Source organism: Camelus dromedarius, chromosome 11 (assembly GCF_036321535.1).
Source record: "Camelus dromedarius isolate mCamDro1 chromosome 11, mCamDro1.pat, whole genome shotgun sequence".
NCBI lineage: Eukaryota > Metazoa > Chordata > Mammalia > Artiodactyla > Camelidae > Camelus > Camelus dromedarius.
In genome coordinates, this window is record NC_087446.1 from 35,477,267 (window position 1) to 35,496,153 (window position 18,887).

Consider the following 18,887-nt stretch of genomic DNA (forward strand, 5'->3'; position numbering starts at 1 on the left):
TTTTTTTTTATATTCCACATATAAGTGATATCATATGGTATTTTTCTTTCTCTTTCTGGCTTACTTAGAATGACGATCTCCAGGTCCATCCATGTTGCTGCAAATGGCATTATTTTATTCTTTTTTTACAGCTGAGTAGTATTCCACTGTATAAATATACTACAGCTTCTTTATCCAGTCATCTGTCGATGGACATTTAGATTGTTTCCATGTCTTGGCTATTGTAAATAGTGCTGCTGTGAACACTGGGGTGCATGTATCTTTTTGAATTAAAGTTCCCTCTGGATATATGCCCAGGAGTGGGATTGCTGGATCACATGGTAAGTCTATTTTCAGTCTTTTGAGGAATGTCCGAACTGTTTTCCATAATGGCTGCACCAATCTACATTCCTGCCAACAGTGTAGGAGGGTTCTCTTTTCTCCACACCCTTTCTCTAGCAATTTATTGTTTGTCAGCAAAATATTTAAGGAGAAGAACAAAGCTGAAGGACTGACTGTATCTAACTTCAAGACTTTCTATAAAGCTACAGTAATCAGGAGAGTATGGTATTGGTAAAACAAAACAAAACAAAAAACCAGACAAATAGAATATAGATCAATGGGACAGAATAGAGAAACTAGAAATAGACTTCCATAAATATGGTCAACTCATCTTTGGCAAAGGAGTAGAACAATACAATGGACAGAGACAGTCTCTTCAACAAATGGTGCTGGAACAACTGGACATCCACATGCAAAAAAAATGAATCTAGACACAGACCTTACACCCTTCACCAAAATTAAATCATGATAGCTCATAGGCCTAAATGTAAAACACAAAACTATTCAACTTTAGAGGATAACATAGGAGAAAACCAAGACTTCTTAGGTATAATGATGCTTTTTTAGATAAATCATCAAAGACACAATCTATGAAAGAAATAATTGATTAGCTGGGCACCATTAAAATTAAAAACATATGCTCTGTGAAAGACAACAGCAAGGAATTAGAAGACAAGCCATAGACTGAAAGAAAAGTTTGCAAAGGACACATCTGATAAAGGACTGCTATCCAAATTACACACATACACACAACTCAAAACTCAACAATAAGAAAACAAACAATCTGATTTTAAAATGCACCAATGATCTTAACAGACTCCTTATAAAAGAAGATATATAGATGGCAAATAAGCACATGAAAAAATGCTCCACATCATATGTCAGCAGGAAATGCAAATTAAAACAACAGTGAGATACCACTAGACACTTATTAGAATGGCCAAAATTTGGAACACTGACAACACCAAATGCTGACAAGGATTGAGAATGCAAAATGGTAACAGACATTTTGGAAGACAGTTTGATGGTTTTTTTACATACTCTTATCATATAATCCAACAATTGTGCTCCTTGATATTTACTCAAAAGAGCTGAAAACTGTATGAAACTGTATGAAATAGTCTCCCCAAAAAGTTGAAATGAAGTCTGAGAAAGCTTCTAGATCTAGTTCACAAGAAATACAGAGGACTGGAGAACATTAAATGACCCCATGGTGATGCAATCAGTAAAACCAAGAGCCTGGAAAATTAACCAACTGAACCTTTGACATTTGTAGAATATTATCCCCAACAACTACACAATACACATTCTTTACTATAAAAGTATACGGAATGTTCAGCAAGATAGACCGTATCTGGGCCATAAAACAAATCTCAACATATTTCAAAGAATTATCGTAATAGGTCTCTGACCAAAGCAGTATCAATTTAGAAATTAGTAAAAAAAAAAAAAAAAGTTTGAAAATCATTAAATATTTGAAAATTATGTAACATGCTTTTAAATAACCTGTGGGTAAAAGAAATCACAAGGGAAAAATTAGAAAATACTTTAACTGAATGATAATAAAAACACAATGTCCCAGAATCTGTGGGATGCAGATGAAGCAACACTTACAGAAAAACTTATAACTTTAAGTGTTTCTATTATAAAATAGGAAAGATTTAAAATCAATGATCTAAGTTTCTACCTTAAGAAGCTAGAAAATTTAAGCCCAAAGTATTAAGAAGAAAAGGAAACAATAAACATAATAGCACAAATTAATGAAACAGAAAGCAAACAAAATCCACAGAGCCAAAAACTGGTCAAAAAAGGACTAGCAAGATACATCAAGAAAAAAAAAACACAGAAAATATATCAATATTAGATATAATAAGAAGGGATGGCACTATAGATACCACAAATGTCAAAAAGATAACAAGAGGACACTTTAAACAATTTTATGCCAATGAATTTGACAAATTAGATAAAATGAATTAATCTTAAAAGACACAGTTGACCAAAACTGACTCAGTAAGAACTAGAAAATATTAATAATTCTATTAAAGAAACTGAATCCATAAACCAAAACCTTTTTATAAAAACAAACAAACATCAGGCCAGATGCCTTCATTACGAATTCTTTGAAGCATTTAGGAAAGAAATAGACAGTTTTATATAAACTCGTTCAGAAAATAGAGGAAGGAACACTTCCCAAATCATATAAAGCCAGTATAACCGATATAAAAATCCTGACAAAGGAAAAGTAAATTTCAGACCAATATTCCTCATAAACTGTAAAAATCCTAGACAAAATATTAGCCAATCAAATGCAGCAATATATAAAAAGGTTATGACCAAGTGAGGTTTATCCCAAGAATGAAAATTGGTTTATATATAATTTCCCACATTAACAGTAAAGTAAGGCAAAAAAGAGAGAAAAAGCATATAGATAGACAAAGAAGTAGTAAAACTGTCTCTATTCATAAACAACATGAAACTCCTAAGGGATCTGCCAAAAGCTTACTTGAATTAGTGAATATATTGAGCAAGTTCTCAGGCTAGATGATCAACATATAAAAGCCAATTATACTTTTATACACTTGCAAATGATGAATAATTAGAAAATGATATAATAAAACAATACTATTTGCAACAGCACCAAAAACATCAACTACCTAGAAATAAATCTAAGAAATATGTACAAGACTTCAACATCAAAAACTGAAAAACATTACTGAGAGTAATTGTAAAAGGCCTATGTAAATGGATAAATATACCATGTAATGGACTGGAAGAATATTTGCTTTTGTAAAGTGTCAGTTCAAGTCTTTTTTTTCTAGGTTATTAGTCTTTTTGTATTCATTTTATTATTCCATGAAACAGTAAGTTCAACATCAACAGTCATTAGCAAAATGCAAATTAAAACCACAAAAGATAATAGATCCTACAACTAGAATGGCTACAGTTGAAAAGAAAAATATAAAATGTTGACAAGGATATGGAATAACTAGAATTCTCATACACTGTAGGATAGGATGGGCATGCAAAATGGTATAACCACTTAGAAAAGCTATTTGGCAGTTCTCTTAAATTTTATATGTGCATCTACCCTGTGCTAGGTCAGAAAAGGTATTTACACTGGTTCCAGGTATTCATCCCCTAAAAATGAAAATGTGTCAAAAAGGAAAGCAAGACAAAACAAAACCTGTACAAGAATAGTCTTAGCAGCCTTAATGCAAAATAGCCTATAACTGGAAACAGCATCCATCAACAACAGAATGGATAAAAGATTTTGGTAGATGTATATGATAAAATTCTAGCAATAGAAAAAAAAATGGACTACTGATACATGCAGCAACATGAATGAATGTTTCAAAAACATTTTTTTGAGCAAAGAAAAACCAGATGCAAAAAGGCACTATATAATTCCATTTATATAAAATCCAAGAACAGGGAAAACTAATTTATGGTGATAAAATCAGACACTGACTGCTTGGAGATTTATTAGAAAGAAGCACAAAAAACTTTTTCTTTCTGGGATTTGATGATGGAAATATTCTATATCAAGATGGGTCGTGGTCACACAAGTATACAAAATTTTCAAAATTTTCAAAACTCATCCAACTATACACTTAGGTACAGTGAATTTTATAATATACAAGTTATATCTCAATAAAAATGTGTTTTTTATTTTAAAATGCAAGAAAGAGAAACAAGACAAACGAACTAATAACAATTACATAAACTTATTTGGATCCTGATTCTGACAGACACTGAAAAAAAATCAGGGAAATCTGAACACTGACGTCATATTGATGACATTAAGGAACTAAAGTTTTAGAAATGATGAAGGTAAAGTTGTGTTTAAAAAAGCACATCCTGGTAAAAACTTGCAGTTATAGAATACATTAGTTATGGGAATATAATGTACAGCATGGTTAATAGTACTGTATTGCATATTTTTAAATTTGCTAAGAGAGTAAATCTTAAAAGCTCTCATCACAAGAAAAAAATTGTAACTATGTATGATGATGGATGTTCACTAGACTTATTGTGGTGATCATTTTGCAATATATACAAATATTGAACATTACGGTATCCCTGAAACTAATGTTTTATGTTAATTATACCTCAATAAAAAAAACACATGCTTACTCTAAAAGACATATTGAATTCAGATGAAATGATGAAATATCTCAGATTTACAGAAAAATAATCTAGTGAGGGAAACAGGGAGTGAATTAAGCCAAGAATTGATAATTATTAGTGTAGAGTTAGCAGTACATTGAGGTTCAATATACTATTCTATTTTAGCATGTTTTAAGTTTTCCATAATTAAACAAAAGTTTTAAAAATTTGTACCTAAAGAATGTTAAATTCCAATTCCGCCAAATGAGTTTCTATTGAGCATCCGTTGTACACCAAGTACCCTGTCTATGCCTGTGCCTGCTGCCTTGGTACAGTAAGATGGAAAACTGATGTTCAAGTAGTCAAAATGCCATTTCTCAGATCCTAGTTTACTCCTAAGGAGTGGCTCAACATACTGATGAAAACAGAGTCCTTGATTTCTTCACAGATTGAAGTCAGTGCTTTCTTATTCCCCAAACTGTACTTTAAAACCCTCAAGCCAACATCTTTAATTACACTTAAAGCCAACAGGTAACCTATGCAGTGTATAGCTCATATCTTTACATATGAAGTGATCCATTCATGATGCTGGTAATACTAATATGGAACATGCCCGACATTCAGAATTCAAGGGCACACTCTGTAATGATACTGTTGCACTTGATAAATGTAGGCAACAACTATTATCTACATACCATGAAATCAAGAATGTGGAGTTAGCCTGGGTTTTCCATTTTCTATTAACTTAGGCAACTGCACCACATTCTTCCCATCACAGAGTCCACTTGTCCATTTTACAAGGAAGTGTTAGAGATAAAGTCACTTCTGACTGATAAGAATTCAAAGGATGTAGTGTTTCCCTGAAGCCTTTGAGAGTATGACTAACACACACCTTTGCCTCAATAAACAATCTCTGTCTCACTGCTATTATCTGTCCAAATCGAGGAGAGTAACTTGTTGATCAGCACGGCCTTCACACATTTGTTTATAAGGATACTATAGCCATCTGTCACTTTTGTCACTAGGAGCAATCTGATATTTCAAACCTCACAGATTTCTTTTTCTTGTATTTTGGCCACAGTAGAAATGGGGAAAAGAAAAGCTTCTCTCCCTGCCAAATTTTACAATGAGACTGAGCCAAGGCTGAATTAACACAGAAGCCTCTTGGAGATGGGTTCCAGGTTACAGCCACAAAGGGAGGAAGTGCAGTCATTTGTGATTGAGACTATAGGGGGCATCCGTTCTGAAGGAATGGAGAATGGCTGGTTGGCACATCCCAGAGAAACAATGACCAGTGAGTGAAGTCCACCCTTCTACTTACTAACCTACAGACCTTTTGGAGCTATCGATCCAGGAACCCAAAGAAGCTGCTAGTGTAGACACTGAGCCTACCGCGCCCCCCTCAAGCTGATACAGGTTACTGGAAGCATTCTTCCACCTCCTTATCTCCCCAAAGAGAGAATAAGATAAGAGTAAGCTCTATTAAAAATGAACCCCCAAATGTGAGTGACACATTGGTAACTCTAAAATTTACCTTGATTCAAAGCCAGGGCAGGGGCATAAATAACGATTCCAGTATACAGAATCTAGTGGGAAGAAAGAAAATCAAATAAATGGTATGAATTATAAAATGAAATTTTTTTTATAAATTTGATTATGAATTAAAACAGCAGCTTCAATACACTTAACAAAATTTGCCTGTAACTTGAAAAATGTTATTTAAGTGAAGTTGACTCTCCTTTTCCACTTATGGGGTGATCATAGGTTACAAAAACCTTTTATGACCAATTTTGTGTAAAAATATGGACTTCTAATGCAATGCATAGTGTGGATAGTCACTGATCCATCAATTCAAGCTTGAAATACATTTTTCTAGATCTAAAAACATTAGAAAGAATATAAATTTAAAAGTGGACAATCCCTTATTCATATGCTTTCAAATTATTGTTAATCATTGCAGAAATAACTGGGAAAACAGTGAAAAAAAATTTGGAAACTGGTTTTTAAAAGTTTGCACGCCTACTAATTAAAAGTGCAATTTTGCCCTAAAATCTCCTGAAAGCCAATGAAAACTCTATTCCATCTTTTTAATATTATTTTACCATTTTTCATTCATACATTTAACAAATATTTATTAATCTGGGGTACAATAGTTAGTAAGACAAACATGGTCTTTTTTCTCAGAATATCATTTTCACTGCACTTAACCTTTCTAATGTATCACACAGAAGCTAGATCTATGACTACTCTACAAAGCATATTATGAAAAGACATATGTTGTATTTGAATGTTTGATTAAATTACATGGGAGATCTCTGGAAGTAAGTCCTTCAAACAGCAGATCTTAAAGCTCCCCTCTTTTTGCAAGAATGAACAAGCTTCCCACAGTCATTATTCTGTCCAAGTTAAAGATTCGAAAATGTGAACACAGGTCACCTTCCTACCACTTGTGCCACTTTTTTATTGGCGTTTCTAACAATAATCCAAAGAGGGTCTGAACTGTTGAATGCAAGCTACCAGCCTCAGCTCTGTGTCAGAATCTCTCTCTACCAGACCCCAAAGGGCTTTTTCCTTTTACACTGCAAGTATTAAGGACTGATATAATTTAAGCTATGTAATTTATAAAGATATAAAATGCAGTTGAGTTAAATAACTTACAAAGGCACTCTTTCATGCTGCAGCGAATGCTTGGGTAGCTTTTGATTGGAGAAACAGAATTCTAAATAGGGATGAGAATGAAAACTCCTTCCTCTAACTCCATTATCAAACTCATCCCTAAAGCACTTAGCTGCCAAATGTCAGATATCAATCACGTGACAATGATCGTGCCAAGCTTCCAGCAGTCTGGCTGAAGAGTGGGAAGCAGTCTTTGTCACTGATTGCTTGGCAAATCTTTGCTTTCCATTTGTGCCAAACAGTGAATGTATATTTGCATATTCTTGAATCACTGGATTATATACTTGGCTTTAAAAACTCCTCCAGAGTGCTTGGTTCTGTTGTTGTACACTCAGCAACTGCTTCAATTGAGTCTTACGGTACAATTTTTTTAAAGACAGCACAGATTCATTTTTTTTTAAGTATGCTTTCAAACAAAGAAAATTATTTCCTAATGTCTTCCTATTTCAATTAATTTTTTCAAACCTATTCCTCAACAAGTTGCAAAAATACTATGAAACATACAAATTGCTTTCCCTTTATTACAATTCCTACTATCAGCTACTATAGTTCCTTCAAATATCTCTGTCATCTCAGTAATGCCCTTATGGTTGCTTTGGTGGGGACAGAGGGAGGTGTAATAGGGAAAAGCATATTTTCCTAAAGCAACAAACTGTTGCTTGATCAGTAAAATATTCAGTGTTCACTTAAATCACTGTTTTCCTGGGAAGTAATTAATTTGCTAAAACAGTGTTTAATGATCTTAAGGATTAATGCTACGTAGTGACAAGCGTTTTTCCTTTTTTGTTTCCTCCTATTTTCAATATCTTTTATATCTTTCATGTATTTACCAAATAAGCTTGGCCCAGATGCCTTGTTTAAAAACATTTTAGATGAAAAAAGATAAAATAATTGAACTGAAAGCTACTTACTGTTAGAACAATGAAGAGGAATGTTCCACAGAGACGAACATATTTGTTAAATCGAAGTTCTAAATACTGTTTCCAAAAAAGGAAAAAATGGTTAATACATGAAACCTCTGGACACTTTTTAAAAATCAGCAGCTTAAGAAGTAAAGGAGTTAGAAATTTAAAGCAACTTCATAACTAATTTGTACTCTGCATTTCTATTTTATTATTATTTTTAATTACACGTAGCAAAATTTTTGTTTTAGAAAATTTGTTTTGTACTCTGATTTAGAGTGCAGTTCAGTGATTTTAACACAGACAGAACAGTTCCATCCTCTCCAGAAACCTCCTTCATGTCACTCTTTTGTAGTCAAACCCTCCCCCACTCCTAAACCTTTGTAATCACCAAGTTTTGCCTTTTCTAGAATGTCATACAGATGGAATTATATTCTGCATTTTTATAGTGAGCAGCATTGTCCTCCCCTTTCTCTTGGTATCTACTCAATACATTTCCCTTGATTCACTTAGGGAATCAACCCTTTCCCACTTCAGGCTATTGTGATGGAATCATCAATCAAGGCGCTCTGCCTCTTCTGACCAAAGGCTGGTCACATGACCCAAGTTCAATCAATCAGATTCTCTTCTCAATGGCGATTTGAATCTTAGAGGCAAGAGACAGAGACAGAAAATGATTGGAGCAGAAGCAGACGATCCTGACAGGGTGGCCTGAAGAGACTGCCCTGGCTTCTGTTCTTTTTACAGTCTGTTTGCTCAGCTTTTCCCTCTATTCTATGAGCTATCCCCACATCCTTTCAATAAAAATGTTTAACTTAAATCAGCTCAAGTCAGTTCCTGTTCAGAGCCAACCTTGACATCTGTGGTATCTTACGATATACAGGCAGACCTCGGTTTATTGCATGTCACTTTACTGTGTCTCACAGAACCTGTGTTTTTTACAAACTGAAGGTATGTGGCAGCCTTGCATTGGGCAAGTCTATTGGCACCATTTTTCTAACAGCATTTGCTATTTCATGTCTGTGTGTCATATTTTAGTAATTCTCACAATATTTCAAATTTTTTCATTATCATTATATTTGTTATGTTGATCTGTGATCAGTGATCTTTGATGTTACTATTGCAAAAAGATGATGACTTGCTGAAGGTTCAGAAGATGGTTAGCATTTTTTAGCAATAAGGTAATTCTTTAATTAAAGTATGTATATTGTTTTACAGACATAAAGCTATTGTACACTTAATAGACTACAGCATGGTGTAAACATAACTCTTATATGCACTGGGAAACCAAAAAAATTCATGTGACTCGTTTTATTGCAATATTCACTTGACTGCAGTGGTCTGGAATCAAACTCGCAATATCTCCGAGGTAGGTCAGTAGGGTGCTAATCTCCCATTTTATATATCATAATGTATTACAGAGTTAGAATCCTAGGATTTCAGAGCTGGAAGGAAGCTAGGGTCCAAGACATTCTTTAACTTGGATATTATTAGTACACATAGAATTTTAAGGCTGACAATAGTCTTTTTATCTAGCAGAAAAAAAGAGGAAGGAAAAACTGACATTAGGTAAATATCTTTTCAGAGGAAAAGATACCAGATATTTTTGCTTCATAATCCAGCTAACTTACAGAGTATTTGCTGGATGCACTATCCTCCCAACAACTCCATGAGGCAGTTACTATGCATAAGCGCATGTTAAAGACCAGGGCACTGGGGCTCAGAGATTACACCAAGGTTGCAAGCTAGTAACTGTTAGAGGAACAATGCAAATCTAGAACTATTTGATGTCAAAATCTGTGCATGCAACCGCTATGTTATTTGAAATAACAAGTGAACTAACCACATGGCTAAGATTCATCCAGTGTGAATGAGTGGCACTGACACACAGCGAGACCTCCCAAAATAAATGGTGAGTAAAAAGCGTACAGTGCAGAGCACTGGGGGAAGAGTTGCAGTCCTTGTTCCAGCCTCATTCCTGACTTCACGGTCTTGGGGCAGTCACTCAAAATCTCAATTTCCTCCTTCTGACAATGTGGCTCACAGTAATAATTCTTTCCCCTCTTACTTTGCAGGGTTTTGGACACTACCAAATGATGGAAATGGATGCGGAAATGTTGTAAACTGTTCACTTAAAAGTAAGACATTAAGAAGCTGGTATCCAAATCCCCATTAGGCCTTAAGATTTTGAATCTCAGTGAATAACATGTGTCAAAATCATCCAAGTATATTTTAGAAGACTTTTCAGAAGACCCAAGAAGTGTCTTGAAGCCTGGAAACAGGACACTGTTTTTTCTTCCAAGTTGTTTTAGTAAAATTATTAAAAATAAATATACATAAATTGCTAGAAAAGGTCTTTTCTAGGCACATGCATCCAAATTGCTGGAGACTAAAGAAAACTGCAGAGAAAAATGTGATGGAGGCAAGAAATCAACAAGTTGAACCAAATATATATATATATATACATATATATGTATGTATGTATTTCCCTCCTCACATAAGGCTAACTCAAGACAGAACCAAGAAGTTCTATCACATCTCAATGTTGACTGAAAAAAGTGCACAACCTAAAAGTTGAGACTTATGTTTTACTGCAAAGCCTAACTGAGGACTATGGCCCAGGATGGCAGGCTCTGGGACAGCTCTGTGGGACTGTTCCAAAGAGGTAAGAAAGGAGCCATGATATATAGCAGTATTTGCTGAAAACAAACACATACATGTAGTTGAACATCAAAAGATTACCGCTAATCACAAAAAACAGATCCCAAGTTAGTGATTTTAACGCTTTTCTATGCATGGGAAGATGCAAGGCTCTGGGCTTATTGAAATCATTCCTTTCATAAACATCTTAACTACCTAGCGTCAGTACCCTGCTTTTCTCCTTCCTAAATTCCTCTGAGGGCGCACCATGGGGGGTGGCTGCAGTGGTTGATAATTTTCTGGCTACAACATTCTTTGTTTACTGAAATGGCAGGGACATTCTTTGTCCACATCACTGGGCTGCTAAGCAATATCTGAAGACTAAGTCACTGATCAATAAGCTCAGAGAAAAGCTCTAGGATTTCTAGACAAAACTACAGTATAACAGTAGGTGCCCATGTAACTGAGCAGGACCCAATGGACTTTCCCGGGACAGACCACTGCCCCCAAGTCCTCTGTCTGCCTCTTGTTCGTAGAAAAGCTGTCATCCCCCAGGCCTTCCCTGAGTCACAAAAGCCTGGCTCAAAAATTAATGATTGAAAGGATGTGACCTTGTAGAGACAAATGTAGCAGTTGGGCCAGGAAAACTGGTAACAATTTAAACAGTAAATCAGCCATATGGCAGTCACAGAGCCTCTGGTTCCTCCCAAAGTACCTTGATAACAGTATCTGATACACATTTCCCGAGTTGTTTTCAAGATGCTAAAACTCCCACCAAATGGAAGAAGTTAGATACCTGATGACCATAAGCAGGTGGCCCCACACCTACTGGAGCCTGAGGATGGATAATGTTAACCCCTGTGACACTGTCCTGTTTCCTCACCATCAACCAATCCCAGAATGATGCACAAGCTGATCATATACCCTGTGACCTTCTTATCCCTCAAACTGCCTTTAAAAACACTCCACTAAAATCCATTGGGGAGTTCAGGTTTTTTGAGCATCATCTTCCCCCGACTCCTTGTCTGGCACCTTTACAACAAACGCTGCACTTTCCTTCACCACAACCCGGTGTCAGTAGATTGATTTTACTGTCCACAGGCGAGCAGGACAAGGTTTGGATCCGGTAATACCTATGGTCAGACAAGATCTCTCATAGTCCTCAGTGCTTTGAATAACTTAGGAATGCTAAGACTTCTACTGAATTAAAAAAAAAAAAAGAAGAAGAAGAGTCTGGGCAACTTAGTTCAAACACATAGATTTTGCTGGATACAGAAAGATCCTCAAGAAAGAAGCTGTGAATGAAATTGGATTCCTGTGTGATATTTCTTATCTGTGGGCATGGGCGTTGCTAAACACCTATCAGGACTATACCTTGAAGGCAATAATGGTAATAAATAGATATCAAAAATGCTTCTGAACAGCTAATTGTAGCTAACAAACTATAACTAGGGAGAGATTCCATACATGAGTAAGTAGACCAGGGTACCTCAATGCTGGGATTCTTACTCTGTAGAGTTGGTTCTACCTCTCAGGATAAAACAAACAAAAAATTCCTCAATAAAGTGTTTTCCATGACCCACCATCAGGGACATGGCATGTTACCTAATTTCTCTGTCCCCAGTTGCCTGGCATCCACTGGTCATAGACAACTCCAGTGTGCCCACCACTCCACATGTCCTGCATGTGTTCTAAGCTCTGCTCGGGTTATAATTCCCCAGACCCTTCAGAAGCAGTCAGTATGCACCACTGCACAGCCTCAGGCACGTGTTCACTTTGCTTCACACTCTCTTGTGTAGCTTAGCTTCTTAATCCGAGTCTCTTTGCAAAATGGGGCTCTCACAGTATCTCCTTTATCAGGGTGATTTTGAGTATTGAGCCAGATAATGCATGTAAAACAGGCAGCCCAGTGCCCAGCCTGTATTAAGCATTCAGTAAACATTAGCCTTTTGCCATTTTTAGCTGGAACCCTGCTAACTTAGCCTCCACCACTGGAAACTTGTGGAAAATCAGTTTCTGGCTGAGTTAATGTTGCTGCCCCGAAGAGGTATGGGTCAGTGATTATGTGTGAAGCATTCATCTATGGAGACTGAAGTCCTCTTGCCAGGGTCTTCAAACGGTTTCTGAGTTTTGGAGTTGGTTAACTGCAGATCAGAGCTCACAGACTCAAATGCCTACAGATCTCATCTGGTAAAATACACAAGTGGATGGACCAGGTGTTCATTTATTAATGGGCTGAAATATTTCTCATGTCCACTAAGAGGTATGTTCTCTCACATCACCTCAAAACAGGAACTCCCTTCTCCCCTGTCCATTTTCCCTTCTGAATTTTTGATAAAAAGCTGAATGCAGATAGATCTGTCTATCATCAGAAAGCAACCATGCAGATACAATGAGGAGGCCTCAACACAGAAATTAAGAGGGAGTGAGAGCAATGGCTATAAACTGGGGTTCTTATGGCCACAGGGACTATGAGCCCAGTGTCACCAGTCTTCTAAGTTTCAAAAGAAGCCAGAATCTGGAATTTTACTTGATTTCCCATCATTACTAAATGCTAAATAAACTTTTTTCAAAACACTATAAGGGTTAAAAAAAAAAAAAAAAGGAACTAAGACTGTGTTTAGTTTAGGGCAGTCAATATGGAACCTTTGAGCAAAACACAGAAATTCCATCCTGCTCACTTCTGGGGTAATGACTAAACTTTCCCAAACACAGTGACCAGAGTGCAAAGAAGGCAATGCTGCCCGAGGGCCACCTCACCCTGCAAGACATCACTAAAGCCCAGGCAATTTGTCACCAACACTTGTGCCATTGGGGCTCCGTCCCCAGCACCAGTTGAACCAGCCTCACTAAGAAACCACCTTCCAGTGCCTCTGGGTTGGGGCAAATACTACATAATTTCAAGGACAAAGCTGGCTGCTGAGAATGAGGCTCTGAGCCCTCTGGATAATGGCTTATTACAGGGAAAACTTTGCAGATTTGTTCCTGGAGCTCATGGAACTGGGCCAGACCACTCCCCTGAGCTTTTATCCTCCCCTGACACTCCCATTCAATAGCTCTTTAAACTAAACCAAACATTTGCACTATCTTTACAAAACCCTTTCCGGCAGACAACTTGAGAAAACCAGTAACCAGTGGACCTGCAACTGGAAAGACGGTTTTCCTCAACCATCTTTCTAAGAGAAAGAAGGAGAGAAGGAAGAGCTGTTTAAGAACCTTGTAGCCAAATTTCCCCAGGGATTCCAAGGTAACCACCTCTACCATCACTACCCAAATACTTACTGCCAACACTTATTCAGCACTTAACCTGTGCCAAACACTATTCTAACTGCTACATTTGCATCTCATTTAATCTTCCCAACAACCGGATGAGGTAGGTGGTGGTATTTCCATTTTGAGATGAAGAAATAGGCACAAAAGGTTAAGTAAGTCACCCCAGGTTATCCAGCTAGTTAAGTGTAGAATCTGGTCTCAGACACTGGGACAAGAGATAACAGCAGCTAAACTCAGGTGTCTGCCTCTCTGTGGAAGGTGTGTACAGAGAGGGAAGGGTGGGAAGAGAACACAGGCTTCTCCGCTATCTTGGAAAAGTGAGTGGAGCCTGATGAAGAGAGGATTCATTTCAAGAAAGAGCTGAGAGTTGAATGACATATCTGCCCCCAAGATAGTAAGTTTACAAAATATTTCCCCTTGACTTGGAACCAAAGATGTTAAAGCTGAAAGAGCCTTAGCGAGCACTTGTTCAAATAACTCAGTTTACTTTGGGAACCTCTCTTTTTCACTGAGCTCATGAGAGGAAGTCCTAGGTTTTTTCCAACCTTTATAGGACATCTTTCCCTAAAAGAGGAGGGCGGGAGAGATGATGGACTCGGAAACGGAGAGACTTCGATGTGGTGGTGAGTCTGCCACCAGGAAAATCCCTCCAGGGGCCTGAAAAGTCCACCACCCTCTCCCCGCCTCTCCCCAGACCCCCTTCACACTTTACCTCGTAGGTGCTGGTAATTCCCAGTTTGTAGAACACCGGAAGGAAGACCTCCGCGCTGATGACCACCACAAGGAAGTAGGTGATGGCAAAGATGCTGAATATGGCCCCAAAACGGTAGACCTCAGACGGGGAGCCCAGGACGGTGACCGCCGACATGAAGCTGGCGGTGAGGGACAGCGCCACCGGCACGGCGGTCATCCTGCGGCCGCCCATCAAGAAGTCCTTGGGGGTCTGCTGGCCGCCCGCCGCGAAGGCATGGTAGATGCCGACGACGGCCGAGATGAGCAGCATCGCGGCGAACACGACGTAGTCCCACACCGCAAAGGTGCCGATGCCCCGCGGTGCCTCCATGGCCGCGCGGTCGCCGGGTCCCTGCGCGCAAACTGGCGGCCCCGCGGCGCGCAGTCGGAGCTGGAGCTTTACCTGCGCGCCCGGCGCTCACTTATTCCCGGGCGCCGCGAGCGCGGCGGGCGTGGCGCCCTGGGGTAATTAGACGCGTCCGTCAGGTGTCGGTCCCCGCGGGCCCGCAGCGTCCCGCAAAGGAAAAAGGGTACGCGCCGGCGGCAGCCTCCGCGCCCCCCGCAGCCAGCAGAGCCCTGGAAGTGGGACTTCAAGACAACCCCCACACCCACGCCGCGTTGCGTTCTCACCAGGTGCCAGGCCAGGGTGGCTCGGATCGCCGAGCGCCACGGACACCTGGGCAGGTGAGAACTGGAACGTCCAGCTGCCTCTGGCGAGTCCACAGAGAGCGCTCAGAGAAAATTTTATCAAGTGGCACCCGAGGGGACGCACCATTTAAATGAGCAGGTGACCGATGGGGGAGTGTGGGTCAAAGGGCAACTGTCCCGCCTTCACTTTTAACTTTTCACTTCAACAGACCCGGGCCCTTACAGGAAGATACACATGGAGTTTTAGACTGCCTTATTTGATAAATTAATGTGCGATTTGGGTGACAGTGAGCAGTGAGCTGAACTCCCAGTCCTTAGGCAAGTAAGTGGTTATAAAGGAGAGAAATAAGTCTGTGCTATTGGTTGCCTGTGTTTGCATTCAATAAACAATTTTGATCCCCAACAGTTTCTCCCACAAATGATAGTTACTATAATAATAATAATACCTACTATTTAATGAGCCTTACCATATGACTTATAACGTGCTTGGTACCTTATACATTAACCACTGTAATTCTTATTATTGCCCTTGATACAAGAATCGTCTCCATTTTTCCAATGAGGAAACTGGTTTACAAAGATTAAAGCACCTGTCCAAGGAAATGGTGGGCATTACAATTTTTAATCCAGGTCTGGTATCAGAATTCGTTTTCTTAATCACAAGGCTATATACCTTGCAGAGTTCAAATTTAGAAAAATGTTAACTGTAGGTACAACTATGTACACTTAAATGAAGACACGTGAAAGCATATGGAAAATGAGATCATTTCCAGTATTAGCACTCAGGACCTATTTTAAGTGGCTTGCTTTGAAATATTACTAACAACATGTAAAACAATGTGATTCTCAGGTTTTTCTTCTAAAATAGACCCTCTGGCCAAATATGCTCCAGCATAGGTCTATTTCAAGCCATCCTTCTTCATTTTCATACATTTTTATAACTTACCAGTTGATCCTCGGTAAACAATCCACAGAATACATCTAGACCAACCCAGTATATGAAGAAAGCTGTATCAGATTTTACTTCTTTGTAAACTGATGTTATTCATATAACATTTTTGAAAGAAAATAAAGATGGAAATAGAAGCTAAATCCAAGTAACTCGATTATTTAAACAACTATGTGTTTTGGAATTATGGCCTACCTGTGTGAAATTTACTATATTTGCACTTATTATGACTCTCTTGGACAGAGACAGGATTTTCTCCTGCTGTCACTGCCTGGTGCTTAAACTGTCACTATGAAACAGCATCACAAAAGTTATAGCAGCATCCAGTGCATCTGGGGTTCTTCCATCTCCATCCAAACTGTAGTGCTTTACTCATAAAGATGATCCCTCCCAAGATTCACTGTGCACTGCCAGTGTATGCTACCCCCAATTTGCATCCTGCCAAAGGATTAAGCGAGATGATGTGTTCTCTGGAGGTGATGGCCTCTGACTGCATAGGGAAACAGGAAGAGGCATTTTGGTGGAAGACACCCAGACAACAGAGGGTTGGCTGCCCAATTCTCTGAAAGGGGTAGAAGCTATGACTTTGAAACAGCATGGTACTGGTAGTGTAGCAGGAGTGGAGGGACAAGAGGTCTCCCTATCTACTTTTACAGAGACATTTCCTTTTCAAAATGGACCTTAAAGTCCAGTTAAATGTGACCTCCTAACAACTCAGCCCACATTATCAGGCCCTTGACCAGCTCTCAGACATTGTTCCTTCCACTTTTCCGCCCCTATTTACTCATAATTCTTTGTTTATCTTGTTTGTAGACTGTCTCCTCCCACTGGAATAGAAGCTCCATGAAGGCAGGGACTTTATCTCTTTTGTTCACAACTATACTCCCCAGGTGGGAACAGCCTTGTACATGGTAGGTATTTAAAAAAAAAATACTTGTTGAATATATGAATAGACAAAAGAAGGCATTATTTTAAAATTCTCTCAAATAAATTGCCTCAGTCCTGGTTTCTAATGTTGCAGATTTCATCTTTTCCTGTGTTTTCATAGACATTTCAGAGGAAAAATGAGAGAAACTACATCAGAAACTACTTTTTATTTTAAAGCTACATTTAGACCCAGAGCAGTTTTCGCATTATGTTTTTCTTACCCATTTTATCAGTTAATATTGCATTTGGCTGAAAGTGACATGCACCAAAATAACTGGTGTAAGATAAATGTTTATCTTACACATTTAAAGATGTCCAAAGATAAATAGCCCAGGATTGGGGTGGGGAGAGGGGTGAGGCTATGTGAAGTCACTTGAGATCCAAACTCCTCTCTTACAGTTCTACTATCCTAGATTTGGTTTCCATTTCAGCAAGAAGAAAGAAAGGGCTGAAGAGGGCATGTCCACATCCTTCAAGGACATTTCTCATTCATTTTATGTGGTAGTTCCACTTACACTCCTTTGAATAGAACTTAGTCATATGGCCATGTCTCATTGCAAGGGAGACTGGGAAATGAAATCTTTGTGCCAAGGGACCATGTGCCAAACTCAGTATGGGGGTCCCACTTCTAAGGAAGAAGAGAAGGGGTACTGGGGGACAACCAGGAGTCTGCTGCATCCAACTTAACTACAACTTTCACCAAACAGACTTCTTTTTCAGAGACCAGTTTCCCAGGGATTTTTACTATTTCCCCATAGGTCATCCTTGGCTGACAAAGTTAGAAGTCCTCAGGTTTAAAACCACAAACCAACCATGCCAATGACTAGTTCCTACCTTCCCTTCTCTATTTAAAGTTGATTGTCCCCATTTTTTTGACAAACAGCTATTCTCTGCTCAAGGAACCACTCAGAAGACCACTAACTCTAGGACCACGTAGAAGCAGACAGGTGCACATGTGAGGTTCTGAGTCAGAATGGAGGAGCACAGAGCAGACGGCACAGCGCCTGGTCACAGCTGGCTACCCCTTACTTGGCTGCTCATAGCCCTTGAAGAAAGCATTTCCCAAGTGCATTTTGAAATGTCATCTGCTGTGCTAAAAATCAATTTGCATTTTTAGGGAGACACTTTGTACACTGGATGGCGTAAAGTCAAATCTCATTAAGATTATGTACAGGACACTATCCCAATTGTCTTTTTATCCAGACTACATTCTTTTAAGGAAGAGTCATGGCTATAATATGAAAATCTTGTGATACAGAAAATGTTGCAATGGCATCTGTTGTAATAGGATTATATCTGTGTCAGACACTTGGTGAAAGAAGAACAGGATTTCAAGCTCACATAAGTTCTAAATACAAGGCTATGATAAACACTCGTTTGGGAACAAATAATATTTAAAACTATTAACAAGTCAATAGTTAAGAAAGTTACATGGGCTACCTTCAAGTTTAAAACATTGGTTGCCTAAAAGTTATCTTAGTATAAAAACCAGATCCCTCCCAAAATAACGTAAACAAGATTAGCTATAAAGTACAAGTTCTCATTTTTTGTTTCCAGAACTTTCTTCCTGAGTTCACTTTTATTCTTCTCACTAATCAGTGGGCTTACAAACATACACAAATATATAATAAACTTATTTACGCAATGGCTTATAATTGCATAGTTCTTTTAAGTTTTAGAAGTAGGTTCACATTTAACATTTCGTGAAAAAT

At 38.5% G+C, this 18,887-nt stretch overlaps 1 protein-coding gene across 1 annotated transcript in view; it reads right to left on the bottom strand.

The window, feature by feature from the left end:
- The window catches only part of SLC5A8 (solute carrier family 5 member 8), a 47,673-nt gene extending 32,691 nt beyond the window's left edge, over positions 1–14,982 (bottom strand). The window contains exons 1-3 of the mRNA XM_010990003.3: positions 14,632–14,982; positions 8,016–8,081; positions 5,963–6,014 (exon numbers count right to left, since the gene is read on the bottom strand). Of these exons, the coding sequence (XP_010988305.2) occupies positions 5,963–6,014; positions 8,016–8,081; positions 14,632–14,982 (469 nt within the window). The remainder of the gene's footprint in view (positions 1–5,962; positions 6,015–8,015; positions 8,082–14,631) is intronic.
- Positions 14,983–18,887: the final 3,905 nt, after the last annotated feature.